This window comes from Loxodonta africana, chromosome 1, assembly GCF_030014295.1.
Source record: "Loxodonta africana isolate mLoxAfr1 chromosome 1, mLoxAfr1.hap2, whole genome shotgun sequence".
Lineage (NCBI taxonomy): Eukaryota > Metazoa > Chordata > Mammalia > Proboscidea > Elephantidae > Loxodonta > Loxodonta africana.
In genome coordinates, this window is record NC_087342.1 from 202850762 (window position 1) to 202877245 (window position 26484).

The 26484-nt window shown below is 41.9% G+C and overlaps 1 protein-coding gene across 7 annotated transcripts in view; it reads left to right on the plus strand.

The window, feature by feature from the left end:
* The first annotated feature begins 889 nt into the window (after window positions 1–889).
* The window catches only part of MYB (MYB proto-oncogene, transcription factor), a 46521-nt gene continuing 20926 nt past the window's right edge, over window positions 890–26484 (plus strand). Inside the window, exons 1-15 of one of the 7 annotated variants that reach the window (XM_064291124.1) lie at window positions 890–987; window positions 5278–5395; window positions 7456–7527; window positions 9102–9194; window positions 9446–9666; window positions 11491–11725; window positions 13810–13890; window positions 14509–14613; window positions 16845–17099; window positions 18002–18364; window positions 19902–20044; window positions 21155–21269; window positions 21361–21486; window positions 22259–22369; window positions 24829–24936. In XM_064291124.1, the coding sequence (XP_064147194.1) occupies window positions 965–987; window positions 5278–5395; window positions 7456–7527; window positions 9102–9194; window positions 9446–9666; window positions 11491–11725; window positions 13810–13890; window positions 14509–14613; window positions 16845–17099; window positions 18002–18364; window positions 19902–20044; window positions 21155–21269; window positions 21361–21486; window positions 22259–22369; window positions 24829–24936 (2169 nt within the window). In that variant the 5' untranslated portion in view covers window positions 890–964. The other 6 variants (XM_064291127.1, XM_064291134.1, XM_064291143.1 and 3 more) reach the window with 6 other exon arrangements.

Below are 26484 nucleotides of genomic sequence, written 5' to 3' on the forward strand. Positions count from 1 at the left end.
AGAGTGAAGGGCATGTGACAATACGCCGGTGGCGTGGTGGCCGCAGGATCTGGGAGGAGAGCGAAAGCTTGGCCGGGGTGTCCCATATGTGAGCGGAGATAGTCACAGCCCCACTCGTATTTAAGTGCCATTTGTCGCTAACAACTTAGGGATGTTCTTTATTTAAAAAAAAAAAAAAAAAAAAAAACCTAGCCAAATGTCCTACTAAAACATATACTTCCACTCCTAACCCCCACCCCCAAAATTTCCCCATCTCCAGGGAGCTGAGTTTTTAAACCAGCCTAAAATCCAATCCCAAATGCGGGAGTCCCCTCCTCGCCCGCCCCCGCAACAGTGAGTCAGAGCCCGGCGAGCCCGGGTTCTGGTGCCAGGGAGCACGCCGAGTGGGGCGACGGCTGTCCGGCCGTCCAGGAGAAGGAGAGGAGGCATCAGCGGGACCTGGCGCGGAATCGCGCCGCCGCCGCCGCCCGGGAGCGGGGTTTGCGCAGGAAAAGGCGCCGCGGCGGCCCCCGGCCGCCCCTCCCGGCCGTGGGCTCTCCGCCCGCGCGCCGCCCCGGCCTCGCGGCGCGCCAGGCACAACGCGGCGGCGCGAGTGCAGAATGGGAGCGGGGCGGCCGGGCCAGCACCCGGCGGGCGGCAGCCAGGGCGACCGCGGAGGCGGCGGGCAGGGCGCGTGCGCACTGCAGGGGCGCCAGATTTGGCGGGAGGGGGAGTGTCCAAAGCTCTTTGTTTGATGGCATCTCTGTTTACAGAGTTTATACTTTAATATCTACCTGTTTCCTCCTCCTCCTTCTCCTCCTCCTCTGCGACCTCCTCCTCCTCTTTCTCCTGAGAAACTTCGCGCAGGCGGTGCGGAGCGCCGCTGCGCAACCGGGGAGGGACACAGGCAGGCGGCGGCCAGCGCGAGGCGGCAGCCCCGTGCGGTCCCCGCGGCGTCCAGCGGAGCCCCCGCGCCCGCCGCGCCATGGCCCGAAGACCCCGGCACAGGTAACGGGGAGTCCGGGAGGGCGGCGCAGGGCGGGGGCGCGCTGGGCGTAAGGCGCCCGAGAGCAGGTGGGAATTCGTTCCCGGCGCTTCTCCGGGGCTGTCAGATCCTTGGAAGACCCGGAGCCCCTGCCTGGGCAGCAGCAGTCGCTTGAGAGACCGATGAATGGGAAAAGTCTATGCGGGAAATGTAACAGGACGTTGGGAAGGACGCCCTGTGGCTCTTTTTGCAAGTTGCAGGGGGATACATTGCTCTTTAGGGGGAAAAAACAGCACTTTCCAACCGAGGGCAGAGTGGTGCCTACCAGCCCCTGGGAGCCCACCAGGTGCCTGGCTGGATGCCTCGGGTGTCGGCGAGGGAGTCGCGGCATAATTGCTGGATGCACTGAGATATGTTTGGACTTGGAAGTGCAGAGCATATGGCAGATATAGGAAAAATGCCGGACCGTAGTAGCTGCACGTAGTTCATTTAAATTTCATTCATTCTTTGTGGAGGAGAAGAAAAGTGTCAGCTGACAAGCGGCTCGAAAGAAGATTTTAGCGGAGGAAAGGGGTCACTGCGTTCGAAAAGTGTTTAAACCGCTGGTTTTGAAGGTTCTAATCATTCTCCGGGAGACTTTTATTTCTAATGCAAACATTGCACACGCGCACACACACACAGACACACACGTCCGCGCCGCACATGTCACTGCACTTGGGGAGGCTCGCCTGCATGACGGGTGAAATCCCCTATATTTGGGCCAGGCGGACGGGAAGAGGGAACCGAGAATGAAGGCGATGCTCGTCCGAACTGTCAGTTACTGGCGTTCCAGCTTCCACTATCTTTTCAACTTCCCAGACTGGACGCGCCGGAGCTCCCTGCATGCCGCCGTGGGCAGGGGGTAGCCCGGCGGCCGTCGCAGTCGCCACTCTGTGGAAAGTGACCGGGCTTGCAGCACCCAAGGCCGCTGCCGCGCAACCAGGACGCAATCCCCGCGGGCCCTTCCCCTGGGCAAGAGGTCGGTGCGCCGCGCACACACGTGGACGCGGCTGAGGTCGCCGCTCCTCTCGCGCCCTGCGCCCGCCACCTTAGGGCGTCCGGGCCGAGCCCGGGGGAGGGGCAGGCCCCCATGAAGGGGCTCTGGGGTAAAGTCGTGGAGACAGAACACATGCACCCGCTTTTCTTCGGGATTGTTAGATTTTCTTGTGCTTGTCTTTGAACCAGCGGCTGCTGTTCTCGAGCGACGCTGAGAAGTTGCAAAGAGCGTTGGTGTGGGCCCTGCAGTGGCACCCCTGGGCCTGCCCGACCGGGGAGCAGCGCCAAGGCTTGGCTAGGTGCTGGAGGGGAAGGGAGGCTACCGGGGAGGGGGGGACCCCGAATCCCTGTGCCTTGCCCGAGACCTGGCCGCGCGCGCGTGGGGGTGTTGCCCCTTGAGGGGCTTCACCTTCGCCTTTGAGACACAACAGTAGAGCAGCCGGGGGCACCTATATTTTTTGAGAGTAGAAACTGGGGAGGGGGGGAGGAGGAGGGGGCAGAGAGAGGCGCGGTTTGAGGCCCTGCGCCCCGAGGTCTCGGCTGCCCCCGCGGGGCGGTGCTGCGCAGGTTCCCTGCGGCTCCCAGGTAGCCGAGAGGGGAGGTGGCCGGGAGGGGTGGGAGCCTTGAACTTGCCTCAGGGCGGGGGAAGAGAAACCCCGCTGCGGGCCTGAAGCCGTTTCTTGCTGGGCGAGCGTCAACTCCGCAGAGATTATTAACCAGGTCAGCGAAATGAGTCTGAACCCCTTTTCTAGAATCACAGTAGCAGCCACAAGGCACTTCCTCCCGCTCCCCACCCTCTTCCCAACCCCTAGCGCCCCTTTTCTTTTTCGTTTCTTTGCACGGTTTGTTTCCTTGACAGAATGTAATATTCATAGTTGTACTCCTGTAACCACACCGGGTCTAGCAGGTGGGGAGTCGAGTGCATCAACCCTGAAATCATCTTTTGAAAGTCCTCTGACTGTTGGGTCTGAGATCTTGTCAGAGCAGATAAAGGAAAAGTTATTTCAGGTCTTTAGTTGAAATTAATCATGCTACAAAGGCGACCTGGACAAACGTAGAGCCAGGAAATCGCTTGCAGAGCTCAAAGGGGAGCCTCCGTGCCACATAGTCAGGGGGCTGACTATGTGAGGGCCCTGGACTCGCCCTGCCCCCCTCGTGGCCCCTTAGAGGCCTGCAGAAGTCACATACCACATTTTCCCCTAAGGCCTGGTTTTGCACATCTCTGTTTCTGTGCTTACTTTTTCAGTGGCACCAAAGAAATGGAATCATCCATTATTAGCGCTGAGAAGTACCTTAGAAAGCGAATCCAAGCCTTTATTTTGAGGCAAGGAAACTGAGGTCCTAAGAGAGAGGAAGTGATTTGTCCAAATCAGGCAGCTCGATGGAGGCAGAGCTGGGACTGGCACCTTTGCCCCCAGAACCCCGGTTCTATTTGATTCCTATTCTCCCTCACCTGATGTTGGCTGCCCCCTGTGGGCGGTTGAATATGTTGCTTGTACCTGAGGGCCAAGCTGTTTCCAAGAGAGATGTGCCCAATTACTAGTTTGGAAAACGTAGCCTTCAGTTCTGAAAAGGTTGTCTCCAGATCCAGTCAAACCTAGAAAGTTAAAACGAGTTGGATCTGTGACTCCATGTTTGGATTACTCTGGTTTTCCCGGTATCCCTGATGTTTCACAAGGCTGCCACTTCATTTGGGGACTTTCCTAGGAATTCCCTGTCAACCTTTCAGAAGATGCTGACCTACGGCTCCAAATATTATAATTTTTTTTTGCTTTATGATGCTTATATTTCATATGAAAAGGAAACTGTAGTAATTATTATTAACCAGAAATTGTTCATTGCCTCCTGTTTACAATGTGAAACAGAACTAGGCTCTTGTTTAAAAGGATAGCTCCTAAATGAAAGAAATGATTACAGATTATAAATACACTTTAGTGGACTTTTTTTGTGGTAACATTTTAAATTTGGATCACATCCTGCCTGTCACTGTACATCCTGGGTCTTCATATTGTTATCCAAAATCATAGGTTTAAATTATAAGAACCCCAGACTCAGGATTTTTGGCAAGCACTGTAGCTTGACTTGTAGGGCTCAGTAAAATACACTTGTGAATTAGTTTGGAAAGATAAAACCTGATGAGACTATAAATTTCTTTTTTTTTAAATAATAAATTACATTATGACATTGCTTTATATTAGTATTGTTAATGCTCCCAATTTGGTGGATTTCTCAATATTACAATGATACATTTTCCTCATATTTTAAATTTTATAAGTAACATTATAACTAAAAGTACTCTCATCTATACAGTACCTGATTAATAAACATTAAATATAGAGTTACTTCAAAAGTCATCAAAATTCCTTGCTTTGGTCAGCTATGTAACAGAAAAAGCTCTTTTAAAAACAGCCGTGAGTTCTTTTTAAACCCACAGATTTATTCTGGGGGGAATCCCTTAGTTTTGAATTAGGTACATTCTGGGATATTTCAAACACCATTTAGTGAAAGGCAATAACAACAAAAGAGTAACTAAGATCCTGACTATAAGTGGCCTATTATCCCCTCTGGTTCTTTGGAAACTGAGTATTCTAAGCATAGCCACAGGTTGGATCTACCTGAGCCTGAGTTTTGAACAGTTTGATATTAATGTTATTTACAAAACACTTGGATCATTTAATGGTCTTATTTATCCTTCCTCAGGGGTTTAAATCCATCCTCTTAGACTCTTCTGATCCTCTAATCTTTAAGGGATGATTATAATTATATTATTGAGTATATTACAACTTGAATTTTTTCTCTTTTAATAAGTCACCAGCCCCGTTGAAATAACATACTCGAGTTGTTTATTGTTTGGGAAATGTTATTTAAACAATGTGACGTATGCCAAGGCTTTGGAGTGTGTTCTTATATAAAGGATATGGGCTCTTGTTCCTTTTACTGTCTCTAACATTAAGTCTTAAATGTAAACCTCCATTGGTGGGAAGGTTGCCAAATGTATAACTTGTCCCTAGTCTAACAGTAACAACAGGTTTAAACATGCAGAGTAATAAGAAAGTGCCAGGTCCTTTGCCGTATCTGTGGATACCAATAACAGCAGAGCCAGTTTACAATGCTGGAGCGACAGAATGCAGAATAAAATCTTGTTGTGCAAGTTTTCAGAGTTTTATCTTCGTAAACTTTGAAAAAGATTGTTGGGGAGTTTTTGTGGAAAGTTTTGTAATCCAAGAGTTTAAATCCTCTTGTTCCAGCTTACGTCTGCCCACTTTTATTTCTGGCAGCATATACAGTAGTGATGAGGATGATGAAGACATTGAGATGTGTGATCACGACTATGATGGGCTGCTTCCCAAGTCTGGAAAGCGTCATTTGGGGAAAACTAGGTGGACCAGGGAAGAGGTAACTCGTTACTTTATCAAAACATGGGAAAAGCCTTGAGTGTGTCAATTTATGAAAAACAAAATGTCAGCTCTACTACGGGTGTCAAACTCATTAGCAGCCTCTTTATGATCATAGCCTGCCTGTGCGACTTCACCTCTCACCACTCCCTGGATTGTATGTTCTGCCAACCATTTCCAAACTATTCAATGAACGTTCTCTCTTTTCACTTTAGGCTACATCTGTGTTTCCCTCTGCCTATTATGTTGCCCACAACCTCTTACTACTTCTTTGTTACCTTGCTCACCCCTCAGCTCTTCTATGAAGCTACCCCTAGCCTCCCCAAACACAGTTGCATGCTTACTCCTGTGGTCCCCTGCAACTGGATTCCTGTCCAGCCATAGATCTTATCGTTGCTGTAACATATATGCCTCCCCCAGTAGACTGCAAAACTGTTGAGAGCAGGGCTAACCATCTGCTCATTTTTTTGTTCCCCAAACCCAGAATTGCTTGACACAAAGTGGAATATGAATAAATGTTCCCAGAATGAATAAATGGCTGTTTCCAAAAACAAAATGAAAAAACTCCAAAACCGCATAGAACTCATCTTGTTATAATGTATTCAGTTAATAGTCTAGATATATAATATTTGACAGAGCCATATACATGTATGTATAGGAGCCCTGGTGGCGCAGTGGTAACAGTGCTCGGCTACTAACTGAAAGATTGATGGTTCGAACTCGCTAGTTACTCCTTGGGAGAAAAATATAGTAATCTGCTTCCATAAAGATTTCAGCCTTGGAAACCCTATGGGGAAGTTCTACTCTGTCCTATAGGGTCTCTATGAGTCAAAATGGACTTGAAGGCAATGGGTATATTCTAAAAGCATTCCATAATGATTGGAGATGTGTCTGCTTCCCACATTTCTTTTTCTGCCAGTTTATTAAAACTTAATCTTTTTAGGAATGGGAAAATACTTAGGTAGCAAAATTAGTAATGTGTTGGGAAAAGTTTCTTTTTCCTTAATGTTCTCAACATCTTTTGCAATTTATTTGGGAGGATTCATGTTAGAATAAATGCTATTAACTCTTCCTCAGTTTCATTCCACTCTGCTTCATTTAAATCAAAGCCCCTACTGGCAGCCAGGCAGGATTTCCAGTGAAGCCAGTCGGGATTTCCAGTGAAGCCCATAGAAAATGCCCATGGGAAGTGCACTTGGATGATCCTTAGAGATAAAGAAGGTCTTTCCTTGACACTGGTTCCTAATTCCTGTGGCCAGTGACCCATGTTGTGTGTGAATGTTGTTGCCTTTGCAGAAACATAAGGCTATCATTCTCTTGAAGGAATACATTTAGAAAGGCACTAGAGAATGGGTGGGACAGTGAACAGTCTTTAAACTGAAAGAACGGATTGCCCACTGATGTTTAGCGTCTTCTGTGTTCTAGTAAGGCAGACCTCATTTAACTTATGAATATATTGATACAAACGCTGAGCTATTTTCTTACATTGTACATGCCTTTTAAGCTTAATTACAAAGTGGTCTTCCATTTTTTTGTATGAAAGAGGTTGAACTAACTGAAAATACTGAATTTTTTACTCAAGATCCTATCTATTGTGATAGTTAAATGTCTGCTAAATCTAACATTGGAGTCCATTATTTTTTTTCTCCACAAAGTAAAACTTTTAACAATTACCATATGTTAAATACTCAATATGTGCCAGGCATTATGCACAATGTTTTGTATAATTACCTCATATAATTCCAAATAACTCTATGGATGTCAGCTTTCCCCTTTTGTAGATAACAATACTAAGGCCCAGAAAGATAAAATTATATACCCAAGCTTATACAACTCATCAGGAGCTGTGTCCAAGCTCAAAATCTGGTCTGTGTGACTCTAAATAGATCTATGTTCTAAACCAGTACGTCACGTTAATACCTGTTGTATTTGGATATTTTTGAGAGTTTTTTTTTTTTTTCCTGGATTGGATTATTGAATTGGTTCCCTCCTTTATTCCAACTTGAACAGAGTTACATAGTAAATGACTGATAATCCTAGGAGTACTTTTAAATGTCTTAGGATGAAAAACTAAAGAAGCTGGTGGAACAGAATGGAACAGATGACTGGAAAATTATTGCCAACTATCTCCCGGTAAGTTAGTAGTTTTTTTCTTTTATTTTTTTCAAAAGGGAAGCTTCTCCCAAGTGTTTTAATAAGATATTCTAGAAGATATTAAGATAATACATAGTATTTCCTCACATATAAGAAGTCAGAGGCGAAATACCCCGTCTATAATTTATATTGTCATGCATATAATTAGAATTTCTAGATAGATTGCTAAAGGAGTTCTAGAACTTTTTTAAAAAAAGTTTGCTTTCTGTTTTATGCCTTCATTTATCAAGGTAATATAATTTAGCATTTTGATGACTTATTACATGGTAAATGACTAAACTCAAGATATTTCTCCCAATCAGCCTCTTCTAAATTCCCTGTTTTTGTCGATAGCAGCCTCTGGCATCCAGTTTTAGAATTTTGGGATCATTTTCAATATATCACACCCCCTCATCTTCTACATCCAAGCATTTACTAAATATTTAAATTACGAGTCTGGAATTCCTTTGTCATTGGTCCCTTTTGATTCTTTCTCACCACTGCTTCCATAGGTTAGGCTCCCTCCCTCTCATCTAGACTCTTTCAATGGCCTCCTGACCGGCTTTCCTGCTTGCAGCTTTGCATGTCCCAGTTCACCCACAGATGGCAGATCGAGCTTCCTAAAATGCAGCTGTACTTTATCTTTTCAAAACCTACAACAGCAACTTTAGAGTCTCCCAAATTAAGTTAAACTGCCTCAACCTGGCTGACACACCAGGGCCCTCCTCTATGGCCCCTACTCAGCTCCAGTTCTGTTTCCTACTTCCTCTCTGTAAGAAAGTTTGGTTACATTCATTTCTGCTTTCTCTCCTATAGCCTTTTGTTCCTGATGATCCCACCACCTAGAGTATTCTCCCTTTACTTCTCTGCCAGTTAAAATTCTGTCCATCCTTCAAAGTCCATATCAAGAGCTTTTCCTGACTCCTCCGAGGGAGACATAATTTCTCTATCCTCAGAACGTGCCTCTCCCCACCTCAGTGTCTTTTTACATTGGTCTTTTCTTGGGCATGAATCAAATTTTGCCTTCTGTTATAGTTAATTATAATTTTTTTCTTATAATGTTATAATCTCTTGTAAGGTAGGGCCTATCTTTTATTTATCTTTGTTCCTTTTACAATATGAATTCTGGCCCTGAATTGAAGCAGATCTCTCAGTTTGAATGGGAAGCAAACTTTAGTCACTTAGGATGGATTTCCATAAAAGCTCGACATTAATAATGAAGCTCTAAGAAGCCTAAGGCCATATAGGCACTTCCACATGAAACAGACTGAGGTTAAGTTGAAGTTAAATTGGCAGGCCCATGTGCAGTATATGCTGTTCCTTTAGTTCAAGTAGCGGGACTGTTTCCCTCAGGAGGCAGAGCTTCTAATTTTAGATGCAACTTTGATATATTCTTTGTCTATTTTTTAGCTGTAAGTAGTGAGTGATATGTGGGCTCTCCAAAACATGCCTGAACACGTTCTTGAATGCTTTCACTGTATGCTTTCTACATATAATTCATATTAGAATCAGGTCTTCACGCGTACATCAAATCATATTGACGTGACAGTGTGTACTTTATTTTTTTGGCCTAGAATCGAACAGATGTGCAGTGTCAGCATCGATGGCAGAAAGTACTAAACCCTGAACTCATCAAAGGTCCTTGGACCAAAGAAGAAGACCAGAGAGTAAGTCCTTTCTTCATTGATGTGTGACTCGCATTTAAAAATATTCCCAAGACACCTTTGTTGTATGTTTTCCAACTTCAGAAAACAGGTAAAGTGTGCAAACAGGAAGTAGAGGACCCTATGCCTATATTTCCAGTGAATGAAAGCAGATTTTTAGAATTTTTCTGAAGATCTTGTAACCCTGAAGAATGATGACACTGACTCATTACATAACATTAAAACACAGGTTATTTTTGTGTGTTTATCTGAAGGTGATAGAGCTTGTACAGAAATACGGTCCGAAACGTTGGTCTGTTATTGCCAAGCACTTAAAGGGGAGAATTGGAAAACAATGTAGGGAGAGGTGGCATAACCACTTGAATCCAGAAGTTAAGAAAACCTCCTGGACAGAAGAGGAAGACAGAATTATTTACCAGGCACACAAGAGACTGGGGAACAGATGGGCAGAAATCGCAAAGCTACTGCCTGGACGGTAATAATATGTCAAAAAATATATTGATTGGGAAGAATGAGGGAGTGGGTATTGAAAATTCTGTTTTAAATGTATGGCGAGTAGATTACATTCCATCGATTGTAATTTGTTGGGTGAACCTGAACCATGGCTTTTAGAACTGGAAGAGATCTTAGAGTTTTTCTTGTTGAAGACTTGAGTTAAAGTCCAGGAGCCACCCAGCCATGAGCCCTGGGCCAAGCCTTTTAACTTCCCTTGGCCTCAGTTTCTCCATTTGCAAAAAGAGTAATAACCTACTTCATAGGGCCAAAGCACTTAGTGCACTACCAAACACTAAACACATTGTTGGAAACTGAGGACAGTTCGTCTCTGGTCTGAGTTCAGACAACTGATTAAGAGGCCAGAAGGAACTTGGTCACCATTTTGTATGATACTGGAGTTTATTTTATTATACCACATTTCCTAATTTTTTTTTCTTTTGAGTAAAAAAATTATATATTTCCAGGATTACCACACACCTTCCAGGTTTTTAAATCATGTCAGTGTAACGCTTTCTTTTTAATGAACAAGTCAGGAAAATGACATCATTATGAGGGATAACTGTGGAAGCTCATTTTTTTGTCTATATTCCCCACTTAAACATTATATAACAGATTTTGTTGAATTTGGAAAATTTTTACTACAGTCCAAAAATAATGTAAGATAAACCAAAACCCACTGCCATTGGATCAATCTGGACTCATAGCAACCCTACAGGAGAGAGTAGAACTGCCCCACAGGGTTTCCAAGGAGCAACTGGTAGACTTGAACTGCTGACCTTTTGGTTAGCAGCCAAACTCTTAACCACTGCACCACCAGAGCTCCGATGTAAGACAGAAAGTAATAAAGATCTTTTTCTTCTTGAGCTTCATATCCAAAAGTGGAGAAAGAGTTGTTTCAAAGAAGCCATGGCTACGATGGTGCATGTCCTGTTTTCTTGTGATGCTCTATAGCATTTCCTTCATCCTAGTTCAGTATAAGCTTAGAGAATTTAAGAGGTTAGTAAAAGGAGGCCTCTTATCACATATGGCCTGAGAGGATATGCTGTTGATTCTTCTAAAAATTAAAGGGGCAATTGAACTTCCTCTTTCTTTCACTTACATCCCCCACCCGCCTCGAAATAGTAAAAGGGAGGCTTAAAACGGTTTTTGAATTGAGAAACTGTTTTCCTGAGAAATGAAAGACTTTAGTAGAAAGGCTGTGCAGTTTGAAAATGTTTTGAGGGTTAGCATGTTACCCTCCTGGGTTCCATTTTCCACCCTTACCTGTCTGGTTATAGGACAGTTTGGGTGGTGTTCAAAAGGTGGGATTTTTCTGAACTCAAAATTTCTTGCTGGTGCTATGAGAGATGAAAAGCGGACAGTGAGGCAGCAGCAGCATAAGTTATTCACTGACTTCACCGAGTACCTAGTGGGCTGTGTGCTGTACCACACTACCAGGAGTAATTTCCTAGGCGAGCCAAAACTTTAAGTTACACCAGAGTCTTGTACCACAAACAGAATGAACATGAAGGGTGATTGTGTGGAGAATACACCTTTATCAAGGAAATAAAATGGCCCAAAGATACCAACATTTATAGAAAAGTACATCTATTCCAGTTATGGAATTAAGAAAAGTCAATGGATTGTAAATCAGCCTATAGAGAAAGCATGGTCTTCGGAGGTAGAGAAGACCAAAAGGATTAAACAAAAACTATTAGTGGTCCAAAAGAAAAGATCTCTGTTAGAAACAGTTTTCTGTCATTTAATGTTAATCTGAATTGAAATATTTGCTTGTAAAATTTTTATGTGATATATTTCTATACAGAACTGATAATGCTATCAAGAACCACTGGAATTCTACAATGCGTCGGAAGGTCGAACAGGAAGGCTATCTACAGGAGTCGCCTAAAGTCAGTCAGCCAACAGTGGCCACAAGTTTTCAGAAGAACAGTCATTTGATAGGTTTTCCTCATGCTCCACCTTCAGCTCAGCTCCCTCCAAATGGCCAGCCCTCAGTTAACAATGACTATTCCTATTACCACATTTCTGACGCACAAAATGTAAGCCATTCCTAAGAATTTAGTTTAATGAGAGCAGGGCTTCCAATCAGTTTGTTCAGTACAAACCCCTGCTGAGCATTTGCATTTCTACCCCAGGTACACTGAACCAGAATCTACATTTTAACAACTTCCCGGAAGTGATTCTTATATACAACAAATTCTGAGAACCACACTGCTGTACTACACAGTAGAGCAGTGTGGTTCTCAAAATTTGGTGGCACAGTGGTTCAGAGCTCGGGCTGGTAGACAGAAACAGGTCAGCAGTTCGAATCCACCAGCCACTGTTTGGAAAACCTATGGATCAGTTCTACTCTGTCCTGTTGGGTTGCTATGAGTCGGAATTGACTTGGCGGCAACAGGTTCAATTTGGGTTTTTTGGCTCTACTAGTGGTGCCCCAGAAACCTTTGTGGCGTAGTGTTTAAGAGTCGGCTGCTAACCAAAAGTTCGGCAGTTCAAATCCACCAGCCACTCCTTGGCACCCTGTGGGGCAGTTCTACTCTGTCCTATTGGGTCCCTATGAGTCAGAATCGATTCCATGGCAACAGGTTTGATTTGGGTTTTTTTGCTCTACTAGTGGTTCTCAGAATCGGGCCCCTAACCAGCAACATCAGCATCACCTGGGAACTCATTAGAAATGCAAATTCTCAGCAGGGGTTCGAACCAGGATGAACTGGTTCAAAGCCCTGAGTGAGAGACGTGATTATTTTAGCACGAGGTAATAACACTTAATAGTTGTATACTTTTCAGCGAGCTCCCCTAAACATGATCATGACCGATCCCACCCTAAGCCCTTTGAAGCTGGTAAGGGTAGGCATTGTTATCCCTGTTTTATGTGTCCAAAAATGAGGATGTTAAGTGATTTGTCCAGGATTGCACAGCTCATAGAGATAGTGCTAACTACAGTCCATGTTGTTTGATTCTGAAACCTCTGCTTTGTAACTTGCTACTTCAAATCTAATTTGAAGTTAGCTCTTGAATGGAAATGTATGGAGGAATGGAGATGCATTTGTTGTCTAATGTTTTTCTTTTCCAAAATAAAAAGCAAATGTAATATTACCCTTAAAGGAGAGATAGCTTGATTTACGGAAGTTCTGATAATTCTAAGATTGTGTCTGGTAGTAATCTAGTAGAAATGTCTGAATTTATTCATTCAGTCAGTGTTTATGCCCTTACTCTGAACCAGGAAAAGAACTTTGTGGCATTGATTATCTGATGTCTGTTTGTTTTTGTTTTTTTTTTCAGTCTTTATTTGGACCATTGTGATTCCTTTCTCATTTCTAGATATTATACTTAGGAAAGAAATAATTCATAATGGGTAGAAAAGAAAGGATGAAGAGAAAAAAATCAAGAAACTTTCATCTTAAAACTAACAGTAATAAACGATGAACTTTACCCTAGAATGCAGAGCTTATGTGCAAATTCTATGCTAAACATATTCAGAACCAGTTTTCACCCTTCTGTATTTGTTTCATCCATTTGGCCACAGACTTTCCAAAAAAGTCTCAGGTGGATGCACTATCATTAGAGGTTCGATGCTCTTCATTAAAACCCATAATTATTCCAAGAAAAATGTTTTTATTTACAAACAGTTAATGCCATCACTTTTCCCCATCAAAACTTCTCTCACACATTCATGAATGCGTTTTAGATTATATTTTCCATTGATCTTCCCTAATGAAGAAATATTTCCCGTCAGGATGGACGCACACTTCAGATTTCTTTCACTATGTTTTAGCTCTCTACAAAACCAAACCAAACCCATTGCCATCAAGTTGATTCTGACTCACACCAACCCCATAGGACAGAGGGAGCTGCCCCATGGGGTTTCCAAGGAGCGGCTGGTGGATTGGCATTGCTGACCTTTTGGTTAGCAGCCGATTTAACCGCTGTGCCACCACGGCTCCTTTAGCTATCTAGCCACTTTAAAATGACTGAGTAAATTTCAGATTATTCTTTATTGCTTAATGAATTTTATCAGTAAAGCATTATTTTCTCAATCCTGGAGCAAAACCTAAGGAAGCCAAGTCCCCTGAAGCCTATGTAACCATGAGTGACTCAGCCTTTGTTTTGCTTTTTGATCTAGGTCCCTGGTCATGTTCCATATCCTGTAGCGTTACATGTAAATATAGTCAATGTCCCTCAGCCAGCTGCTGCAGCCATTCAGGTAAGATCATTTCCTAAAGAAACTTGTTAGCTGTTCAAGGCTCCGATTTAAGAAATGCTTTCTTTCTTTCATCTGAACACCTATCCTTACTTGGCCAACTGAAGTAAAAAGAGAAGGGAGTGGTGGAAGGGAGGGGTGGAGTTCTGGCCAGCCAGCTACCAATCTTTGCTTCCGGAGTGAATTTGCTCTGGAATTCTCTGGTTCTCTGCTGCTGTGCATTGGAAGGAGTCCTGGTGATGCAGCAGTTAAGAGCTATGGCTTCTAACCAAAAGGTCGGCAGTTTGAATCCATCAGCCACTCCTTGGAAACCCTACGCGGCAGTTCTACTCTGTTCTGTAGGGTTGCTGTGAATTGGAATTGACTCAATGCGGTGGGTTTTTGGTTTTTTTTTATACTTTGGAAGAGCTTATCAGTTAGCATCCACTGTGGCTTGCTCTCTTCAGTCCAGAATAACATTCATGAAGATTTCTACAGGAGCCAAATTCAGTTGGCGTTGGTTTCTCTAGGGAAACGTTAGGCTGTGTATGGTACTTCTTGATTGTAGATTGTAGTTACCATTGTATTTGCAACTTCCAATCAGATCTTTGTCTCTTCTTCTCCCTCAACTTTTAATTCCAGAGACACTATAATGATGAAGACCCGGAGAAAGAAAAGCGAATAAAGGAATTAGAATTGCTCCTAATGTCAACTGAGAATGAGCTAAAAGGGCAGCAGGCGCTATCAGTAAGTATAGTCACTATTTGCCTGGACAGGGGTGGGGCGAGGGGGATACTAGCTTTACCCAGGCACTGGCTGTCCTCTGTCCTTTTTTTCCTCTTCTAAATATTATCCTAATCAAGGCTCTGTGTTTCTACTAACAATATTTAAACACGAGAATTGCTTGTAATCAAATACAGTTGATGCCAGAATGTATATTGACTAAATTGGAAATATTTTTGTATTGTAGTAGCACCAAAATATCCCACTCAGGAGTGTTGTCATTGATTTTTTTTTTTTCCTCCATGAGGTCTATAATCAATTCAAAGACTAGCAAAGAAAAATGAGTGAAAGTCTGCATTTTTAAAAAAGCTGTGCATCTTGTAATGAAGATATGGTACCTATTCATTTGGTTTTTTTCTTCCTTTTTCTATTATTTTTCTTTTCTTTTAGATGAAGGTTTACACAACAAACTAGCTTCTCATTAAGCAATTAGTACACATATCATTTTGTGACATTGGTTATCAACCCCATGACAGATCAACACTCACCCTTCTTGACCCTGGGTTTCCTATTACCAGCTTTCCTGTCCCCACCTGCTTTCTAGTTGTTGCCCCGGGGCTGCTGTGCCCCTTTAGTCTCATTTTGTTTTCTGGGCCTGTCTAATCTTTGAGTGAAGGGTGAACCTCAGGAGTGACTTCATTACTGAGCTAAAAGCGTGTCCGTGGGCTGTACTCTCAGGGTTTCTCCAGTCTCTGTCAGGCCAGCAAGTCTGGTCTTTCTTTTTGAATTAGGACTTTGTTCTCTGTCCAGGACCCTCTATTGTGATCCCTTTCAGAGCAGTCAGTGATGGTAGCCGGGGATCATCTAGTTGTGCCGGACTCAGTCTGGTGGAGGCTGTGGTAGTTGTAGTCCATTAGTCCTTTGGACTAATCTTTCCCCTGTGTCTTTGGTTTTCTTCGTTCTCCCTTGCTTCCGATGGGGTGAGACCCGTGGAGTATCTTAGATGGCCACTCACAAGCTTTTAAGACCCCAGACACTACTCACCAAAGTAGAATGTAGGACATTTTCTTTATAATCTATGTTATGCCAACTGAGCTAGATGTTGCCTGAGACCATGGCCCCCAAGCCCTCAGCCCAGTATTTCAGTCCCTCAGGGAGTTTAGATGTGTCCATGGAGCTTCCATGACCTTGCCTTGGACAAGTTGTGCTGGCTTCCTCAGTATTGTGTGCTGTCTTACCCCTCACCAAAGTTACCCCTAATTTATTGTTTATTTAGTGTTTTTCTCTCCCCACCCCTCTAATACTTTTCTTAACATAGTTTTTCATACTTTATCATTTCAACCTTGGTTTGATGCCCATTCAGTACATAAACATAAAAAAAGATCTACCTTTTCTATAAATAACATTAGCCACTGTCTTTGCTTTGCATGCATGGAAGCTCTGTGGGTGGCTACTGAATTCTCGCCTTTTTTTTTTTTTCTTGTGATTGGGCAGCAAACTGGGAATGCAGCTAGTGCTTTGTAACATATGTAGCTGACCAACTAAAATAGAATCAAAGAGAAGTGACACCCAGTAGGTATTCTTAGGAGCAAATTTCTTTTCGTTAAATAATAAAATGATTATGTGCGTGATATGTTAGTTCGACCACTTTTTAACTTTAGCTGATGTTTTGCAATTTCTCCTGTTGCATGATCATGCTGAAAGGAGACTTCTGTTAACTTGCCCTTCTGCTTTCCTAACCACGTTGAGTTGGCAGCCCTTCACTGCCCCAGTGCATTCTGTAGCCTTAGAAAGGGAGAGAGGCAACAAGAATATATGCAGATGAAAGCAACTCAGGCTCTTGGATCTTGTAACAGCTTTTTTGTGAGTTAGCAAGCAAATAGGACAATTCTTAACTCCTAGCAAACATTTATGGGCCTTGTAGAAATTATGTTCAAGTGTATGTTTAAGACACTCCCTGTGAGAGGTGTACTTTGTAACAGAGTCCCACTCATTGCAGTTTTAACAAAATGATTGTCAAATTAAGGTAATCATGTAGATGACAAACTCTACCACTATTAAAAAGCAGGGTCTTGCATTGATAAAAGGAAACATCTTGACAACTGTTTCATAGGAGTAAGTTCTGGATGATGCAACCAACTTTATCTTCCCTCCAACAGCATCTGATACCTTGTGCAATTTCATTGCTAAGTTCCTTCTCCCTTTCTTCTCCCCGCTCTTTCTTTATTTCTCCCTCCCCCCTCCCCTCTTCTTAGACACAGAACCACACATGCAGCTACCCCGGGTGGCACAGCACCGCCATCGCCGACCACAGCAGACCTCATGGAGACAGTGCACCTGTTTCCTGTTTGGGAGAGCACCACTCCACTCCATCTCTGCCAGTGGATCCTGGCTCTCTACCGGAAGAAAGCGCGTCTCCAGCAAGGTGCATGATCGTCCACCAGGGCACCATTCTGGACAATGTTAAGAACCTCTTAGAATTTGCAGAAACACTCCAATTTATAGATTCCGTAAGTAAAATGATTAAGGCAAGTTAATGTTTTTGGAAGGGGGATTAGGAAACCCATTTCTTAAAACATTGCCATTTTCTATAGCACATGTCATGTTATCAGCATGTGTTAATGTGAAGGTAAAAGTATGATTTTAATCTTAGTATATCCAGTTTTTCTCAAAGTTATGATTTCATAAGCAACCCAGATAAAAGGTTGCACCCTTTTCCTTCAAAATGCATGTATTTTTTAGTAGTGAAGATAATAACTTATAAGCAGAGTTTGGATTATGGGAATGATGTTTGAGTTATGTTTAACTTTTTTTTTTACTTTATTATTTTGTGCTTCTCTAGAACTTCGCTTTGCTTTGGGATAGCATATAAAGAGTCATGTTTATTCAAAGCTTAAATCAGTGTATCTGAAGTGGTAGTCAGTTCACTGGTGGTGCTGTATGGCTTCCTCCCCAAACACTGATGCTTGATTACCAGTCCCAACTGGTCCACTGAGTCAGGTCATCTTTAGTGAAACAAGTTTGAGTTCAGCACCTCATAAGCAGATATTTGGTTAATTCCTTTGGCTTCCCAGTTGGTTGAAAAGCATTTGTTGCATACCCGTTGGACAGGAGATGAATCTTGCCAATAACATGCCTAGAAAAGGTTACTTTTTGCTTTAGATGCATGCAACTGACAGAATGTCAGAAGGTCCCTGCAACGCACGTGTAGGATCAACCATGAGGCAGCATAGTAGACCCTCTAATGCAGTGTAACAGGACCATTGCTAACCTTGAAGCTGGTTCTCAAGAAGTCAGCGGGGCAAGGGGTTCTCTTTGCATATAGCATCTCTCTCTCAGTGCTATGTTTCAGGTGATGGCACACATCATGCACACACTGTCTCAAAGTTCTGCGCCTCCCACATTGTTTCAGGATTCTTCATCATGGTGTGATCTCAGCAGTTTTGAATTCTTTGAAGAAGCAGATTTTTCACCTAGCCAACACCACGCAGGCAAAGCCCTACAGCTTCAGCAAAGAGAGGGCAATGTGAATAGACCTGCAGGAGAGCCTAGCACGAGGTTGAACAAACGCATGTTGAGCGAGGGTTCACTTGACCTACCCAAGCCCTTCCCTCCTACAAGACACAGCACAGTTCCACTGGTCATCCTTCGAAAAAGGCGGGGGCAGGCCAGCCCCTTAGCCGCCGGAGACTCTAGCTCCTTCATATTTGCTGACGTCAGCAGTTCAAGTCCCAAGCGTTCCCCTGTCAAAAGCCTACCCTTCTCTCCCTCGCAGGTAGATCAAAATTTCTGCACAGATGTTACTAATTTTCAACAGACACCTGAGCCTGAATAATCTAGAAACTAATCCTTTGGAACAAATGACTAATTCCTGTTGCCCTGCTGATTTCACTCCATTGTCGAAGCTAGCTGCTGCTAAGTCAGACTACCTCCCGAAGTGTAGGCTGCTTGCAGGTTGATTGGTGATTGTGTTTTAATGATTTTGCTTACTGTTTGGTGGTTTGGAAAATGGTTAGTTGCATGGCATGTGCTTTTATTTCCTACAACACTAGAGTTTAATATTTCTGTCCCTTCTTCTTCTCTCATCCCTCCTTCCCTTTTAACATTTTAACATTTTTCTGCATCTTTGTTCCCTTATTATGTGATTCACTGACCAAAGGGAGGGGGGGACTGAACCATGTTTTGGTAACATTTGGGTTTTAACTAAAAGCTAGACAGTACAGAGGTTCCAATCCATCTATGAATGGAAATGTTTCAGAAGAGGATGAGGAACAAATGCTTAAGGAAAATAACTTGTTCTAATTTTAATTTCTCAATATTGGCTCTTTTGAATTGTGCTATAATATTTTATTAGCACAGTTTTGCCAAAGAGTATTCTTGTCTCTTTTTTTTTTTCTTTTTTAAATTTTTATGGCATGGAAATTATAATTCTTATCAGAGACCTGTGTTCCTAAATTATTAAGATAATTGAAATCAATAGCTAATGTGGCACTTTAAAACATTTTTCCAATTATGTATGTTGAGTTTGTTTCAAGCACAGCTTTCAGTATGAGCAAATGGTACCCCACCAAAGAATTGTCTTGTTTTTTGGGCTGTGTTTTCCAAACTATGTTCTGCAGAATATTCATTCTGCAAGACTTTAATAGATGTTCCAGAAAAACATCTAAATATGTAGGTATATGAGTTTGGGAAACAAAGAATCAAACACATTTAAAAACTAATTTCGTCACTACAGGATGGCTCAGAGTTTTTTTTATATACTGATGCACACTGTCAGTTTCAGGAGGCAATTATGATATGCTGTCTTTCCCAGTACTTGACCTTAGAATCATGTGTTTCAGGAGCACCTATTTTTTTTCCTAGAATGTAAAACTACTGTAATAATAGTTTTAGTTCATAAAATCATTAAAGAGAGAAAACAGTTTGAAAGAAAATGATGATTACTTTCTAAAAAAACCCTTTTACCTTTTCAACATTAATCAAATGTGCACCTCATTCTCATTAATGGCAGGTGTCATTTAGTGAGAATTTCTTCTTAGGATTTTGCAAGTCTTTCAGTACTGACGCTAGATTTTATTTCTTGGAAATCACACTCCAAATCTTGTGTGCGCTCAATTGAAGTAAATATTACCATATCCAACACTTCATTGTTGGGTATTTTTATTTATTATCCTATTATATTTTTATTATCTTATATAATGGGTCAGTAAAACATGCTTTTTATCAAAGTGTGGCTTTTTTTAAAACTGGGCTAAAGAATTTGTTTAATCTAATGTAATTTTTTTCTTCCACCCCCTCCCCCCCATATTTAGTTTTTAAACACTTCCAGTAACCATGAAAACTTAGACTTGGAAATGCCTTCTTTAGCTTCCACCCCTCTCAATGGTCACAAATTGACTGTTACAACGCCATTTCATAGAGACCAGACTGTGAAAACTCAAAAGGAAAATACTATGTAAGTCCTTGGTTCAAGAATAAAATTCTTTATCTTATTTAATTAAGGGAATATAGTGTCCAAATATCTTAGTCCACATTACTAATTCACATGTATGTATATAATCATGCATATTCCTACATTGAATGTATCTGTCCTGGGCATGTTACCACTACCAAGAGGTAGGAGGTAGAGGGATAAATTAAAATTATCCTTTGTCATTCATTCCAAAATTTCCTATATATGTGGAGGTTGTTTTCATATGGTTTTCTTTCCATTCAGTAAAATCTTTTCTTCTTTGCTGAAAACAAGATTTTCAATCTTTGATTTCATCTCAATGATAAGCTTCAAAGTAAGAGTGAGCATGGTTCATGTTTTTAAAATCTTACTTTTTCTCTTTGAAGTTTGTGTATACATAGAACCTTTTCTAACACCCCCAAGAATGTTATATGATTAGAAACCAAGAGCTGATGAAGCCGTCATTTATATCCAGTAAAGGAGCCCTGGTGGCACAGTGGTTAAGAGTTCAGCTGCTAACCAAAAGGTTGGCGGTTTGAATCCACCAGCTACTCCTTGGCAACCCTATGGGGCAGTTCCGCTTTGTCTTATGGGGTCGCTATGAGTTGGAATTGACTCAGCAGGAACAGGTTTGGTTTTTGGTTTAAAGGCTTTACCATTTTAAACAAATGGTGGAGAGAGGCCGTATGAATTATAAAAAAAAACTTTCAAATAAATGCAATCTTATTATTTTGAAGTACAAGAAGATAATTTTAAAAGTTAACATAATGTCTTTTTAATGTGGGCTCTGTGTTAATGAATAGATAAAATTGATTGGCAAATGGCATCAGATTTTCACAATGGCTGTGGTCATTCTAAAGACCTAGGTCATGACACTTGACTTCAGAACTATTAAAGATGAAAAATATTTTAATGCTCTTAGTTCTAATATTTTGAAATATTTGAAAATATGTGATGTACGCATTATCTTTTTCTTAATATATGTGATTAATCAGCATACTCACTTGCCTTACAATTTCTTGTGTTGAAAAGAAAATTATTAAATTTAATAGGTAGAACAATGTAAGAGACATGGGCTTTCTTATACTGAACAACTTTTTTTTCTTTTTAAAGTTTTAGAACTCCAGCTATCAAAAGGTCAATCCTAGAAAGCTCTCCAAGAACTCCTACACCGTTCAAACATGCACTTGCAGCTCAAGAAATTAAATATGGCCCCCTGAAGATGCTAGTAAGTTTTAGAAAAGTCACTGAGTTTGGTTGGTTGATTTGCACAGACAGAAATTGTCCTCTGATGTAAAAATATGCACTCTTCCCTTCAGCCTCAGACACCATCTCATCTAGTGGAAGACATACAGGATGTGATCAAACAGGAATCTGATGAATCTGGAATGGTTGCTGAATTTCAAGAAAACGGACTGCCTTTACTGAAGAAAATCAAACAAGAGGTAAACACGAGATCCTTGGGAAGGAACGAGCTGTACACCCTGCTTGCTTTGCTCCTTGCTCAGTTTGCTGAATGCCTCTGGCCTCTGTGCTGTGTAACAGCACCACTGACAGGATTTTCATACAAGATGGAGTTAAAAGGCACTGCCAGACTGTAGGCCTTTGGCCTTTCATTTGGGAAGTCAAGCTACCTCTGTCTATTTTAGGTTTGGACAGAGAACATGCTAGAGAGGAAAAAGAAGAAAGAAAGAAAGAAGCCAGGCAGCTTTTCACTAGACTTTTAATCGCGGATTTAAGTAAATATAAAAAAAAAAAAAAAAATTGGTGTCGAGTCTGTTTTGACTCATGGCAAGCCCACGTGTTGCAGAGTCAAACTGCTCTCCGTAGGGTTTTCATGACTATCACCTTTTGGAAGCAGATCGCCAGGCCTTTCTTCTGAAGTACTTCGGGATGTGTTTGAACCACCCACCTTTCGGTTAGCAGTTGAGCACTTAACCGTTCGTCCCACCCGGGGACTCTTTACGTGGGTGTGTGTGTGTGTGGGTGTGTGTGTGTGTGTGTGTGTGTGTGTGTGTAAAAGTGGGAGAATCTAGCTTGCAAAGATCAAAATTTTAGCTTGGTGGCAAGTGGCATTTCTAACAGGTTAGATACAAAAGCTCTTGAGCTTATTTGCTCATTAGGGTAAATGTTTCAGACTGGCCAGAAATGTACTCTAGAGTATAAATGTTCATGAGAAGTTCTAGGAACAACTAAGCACTTCCTATTTGCTTTTAGGTGGAATCTCCAACTGATAAAGCGGGAAACTTCTTCTGCTCAAACCATTGGGAAGGGGAGAGTCTGAACGCTCAGTTATTTACGCAGTCATCACCTGGGGCAGATGTGCCAGTAAGTATATGCGCACGAGCCCCCACATTGTGTTGGTGTGTTGCAGAATTTGGTGTGTGGCTTGAAGGGCTACTGCGATTTCAGCACCCTCTAAGGCATCAAATGCCTCCTATTTCTAACTTTTCTCTCACACACATGATTATTTTTTATGTGATTATGAAAGTGTTAAATATAAAGTGGAAATTTTGTTGATGTAATATAAACGGATTTTGCTCTATTGCAGAATTGTTCATAATTTATTTTCTTATGATTTAAGAATTCTTCTCACTTAAAAAATCTGCTGTGAGAATGTACTTATTTCTATGAAAACGAAAGTTTTGTAATTTCTTTAGTTGATTTATTTATCTCCTAAATTTGGCATTGCCTTCTTGTTAAACTGTGTCTTCTTTGGTGTTATGTAGCATCTAGCATAGTGCCAACCACGGTACACAGTAGATGCCCAGAATTGTATACAATATTACATGGCTTTGGTTACCACTATTCAAAAAGTTTTGGCATTCAGGTAGTAGTGTCTTAGACGGGGTTCTCTAGAGAAACAAAACCAGTAAAGTGTATAAATATATACAAAGAGAGATTTATATCAAAGAAATGGTTCACACAATTGTAGAGACTGGAACGTCACAAGTCCGTGGATTAGGATAGAGGTTTCTCCGGACTTACATAGCCACGGGGGCTGGCGAACTCAAGATCTGCAGATTGGAAAGCAGGGCTCTTGCTCACGGGCTGTGAATATCAGTGAATCCCAAGACTGGCAGGCAAGACGGCAAGGCTTCTCCTGATTCACATAGCTGCAGGAGCTGGCGAACACAAGATCGGCAGGTTGGAGAGCAGGGCTCCGCTTACGGGCTGTGAAGATCAACGAATCCCAAGACCTGCAGATAAACTGATAGCTCAAATCCCAAGAACCAGAGGTCAGACGAACAGGAGGCAGCCACAGGATCCAGAGTGAGCAAAAAACCAGAAAGATTGCTTATATTTGGATATAAGCCACACCCCCAAGGAAACGCCCTTTCAACTCGATTGACTACTCTCAGGAGATCTCATCATGGGAATGATTGCATATAAACCCTGAGAATCATGGCCCAGCCATCCTGACACACAATCTTAACCATCACAGGTAGCCTGACTTTTTTTTTTTTTTTTAATTAATCTTTAAAAAAAAAAAAAATTTTTTTTTTTTTTTTTTTTACTGTGCTTTAAATGAAAGTTCACAAATCAAGTCAGTCTCTCATACAAAAATTTACATACACCTTGCTATACACTCCTAATTGCTCTCCCCCTAATGAGACAGCACAGTTCTTCCGTCCACTCTCGCTCCTCATGTCCATTTGGGCAGTTTCTGGCCCCCTCTCCCCTCTCATCTCCCCTCTAGTCAAGAGATGCCAACATAGTTTCATGTGTCTACTTGATCCAAGGAGCTCATTCTTCACCAGTATCATTTTCCATTCCATATTCCCATCCAATCCCTGTCTGAAGAGTTGGCTTTGGGAATGGTTGCTCTCTTGGACTAACAGAAGGTCTGGGGACCATGACCCCTGGGGTCCTTCTAGTCCCTGTCTGAAGAGTTGGCTTTGGGAATCGTTCCTGTCTTGGGCTAACAGAAGGTCCGGGGACCATGGCCTCCAGGGTCCTTCTAGTCCCAGTCTGACCATTAAGTCTGATCTTTTTACGAGAATTTGGGGTCTGCATCCTACTGCTCTTCTGCTCCCTCAGGGGCTCTTTGTCGTGTTCCCTGTCAGGGCAGTCATCAGTTGTTAGCCTGACTTTTTAAGTTTGTAATGTATAAATGGTTGTGCTTTTCTCATAGAGAATCAGAGCTAATAACTATTATATTTTTTAGACATATACTAAGTGCCAAGTACTATTCTGAGGACTTTAGATGTATCAACTTATTTAATCCTCACCACAACCCTATAAGGTTGGTGATATTATCATGCCCATTATGCCAGCTGGGAACCTGAGGCACAAGAAGGCTGAGTCATTTGCACGAGGTTATATAACTAATATGTGGTAATGCTGGGTTAGAACTCAGGAAGTCTGAGTTCTTTTAACCATTATACTGTATTGTCATTCATTTGTAGCTCTAAAATATTTCTGTACCAATATTTGAAATAGTTTTCTCAATAAAACCAAACCCATTGCCTTTGAGTTGATTCAACCAATACAGCTTAGTAAATCTTTCATTTAAAAAACATGTGTTCATTAATTTAACAAATGTTTATTAAGTGCCTACTGCATACCCAAAACTATGGCAGTATTTGCCACAGTGAGATTAGGGTGAGTACATAGCTGAGTCCTCCTTTTAGCTCGTAGGCAACAGAATTTCTGGCAGATACCTGCATTTTTTCACACTAATCTATATCACCTCATAGTACTCTATTCCCTGAGGTGTTGGAATTGTGTTGGCATGCATATTTTCCAACCTCAGTTAAATTTCAAATGTTTCTCTTCACCTTTAGAACATTCTCACAAGTTCCGTTTTAATGACGCCAGTATCAGAAGATGAAGACAATGTTCTCAAAGCATTTACAGCTCCTAAAAACAGGTCCCTGGCGAGTCCCTTGCAGGTAATTACTATTCCAGCATTGGTATCTTAGAATTCATTCATTGAAAAACTGATCTTTTTGCAATTTTTTTTTTAACATTTTAGACATGGGGGAGTGATGCTTTTAAACAACCTCTTTTTTGTGTGGAGAAAAATATATTTTCATACATTGCTAGCGCAAATGTGAATTGTTACAGTCTTTTGGAAAACAGTTTGGCAGCTCAATTAACAATTAAAATTAACATTCTTTTTGGCCCAGTAATCCTCCTTCTAAGATTCTATTCTTTTTTTTTTTTTTTTTAATTTTATTGCGCTTTTGGTGAAAGCTTACAGGACAAATTAGTTTCTCATTCAAAAATTTATATACGCATTGTTTTCTGACATTGGTTGCAGTCCCCACAGTGTGTCAGCACTCTGCCCCTTTCCACCCAGGGTTCCCTGTGTCCATTCGTTCAGTTTTCCTGTCCCTTCCTGCCTGCTTGTCTTGCTTTTGGGCGGGAGTTGCCTATATGGTCTCATATACTTGATTGAACTAAGAAGCACAGTTTTCACGTTGTGTTACTGTTTGTTTTATAAAACAAAAAAACCAAACCCAGTGCCGTCAAATCGATTCTGACTCAATGCGACCCTATAGGACAGGGTAGAACTGCCCCATAGAGTTTCCAAGAAGCGCCTAGCAGATTCGAACTGCCGACCCTTTGGTTAGCAGCTGTAGCACTAAACCACTATGCCACCAGGGTTTCTGCTTGTTTTATAGGCCTGTCTAATCTTTGGCTGAAAGGTAAATTTCCAGAGTGGCTTCAGTTCTGAGTTAGCAGAGGGTCCAGAGGCCATCGTTCCGGGGGTACCTCCAGTCTCTGTCAGACCAGTAAGTCTGGTCTTTTTTGCGAATTTGAATTTTATTCTACATTTTTCTCCTGCTTTGTCCAGAACCCTCTATTGTAATCCCTGTCAGAGCAGTCAGTGGTGGTAGCCAGGTATTAAACAACTTCTTGATGCCTAAAACTCTAAAGTTTTCTTGTTGCTGTCATGAGACATGCTGGAAAATTTTATGATAGCATAACGGAGTGAAACATACCTGATGACAGCTGACAGACACTAAGACCATGTATTACCTCTATGTCAGTACTTCCTTCCTCTGCATGTAAATATCTTATAAAATTCTATCTAGTTTATTTTTTGTTCTAAAACTTTTATTTTTTACTCTCTATCACCAAGCAATTAAAGCTCAGGTATTTGTTTAGATTTAAAAGAGAAGTTTGAAATTAGCTAGATAGAAAATAATTGCGGTTTACTTGACTATCAGCATCCCCAGGGGGTGCAAATGGTTAACGCCCTTGGCTACTAACCAAAAGGTTGGAGGTTCAAGTTCACCCAGAGACACCTCAGAAGAAAGGCCTGGCAGTCTACTTCCAAAAAGTCAGCCATTGAATACCCTATGGTGCATAGCTCTAGGCTGACACACATGCGTTCACCATGCATCGGAGGCAACTAGAGCTGGATTTGACTATCAGGATAGGAAAGCCAGTGTTGTGGGGATAATCTGTAGTTGACCATCTGCTGTCAGGTT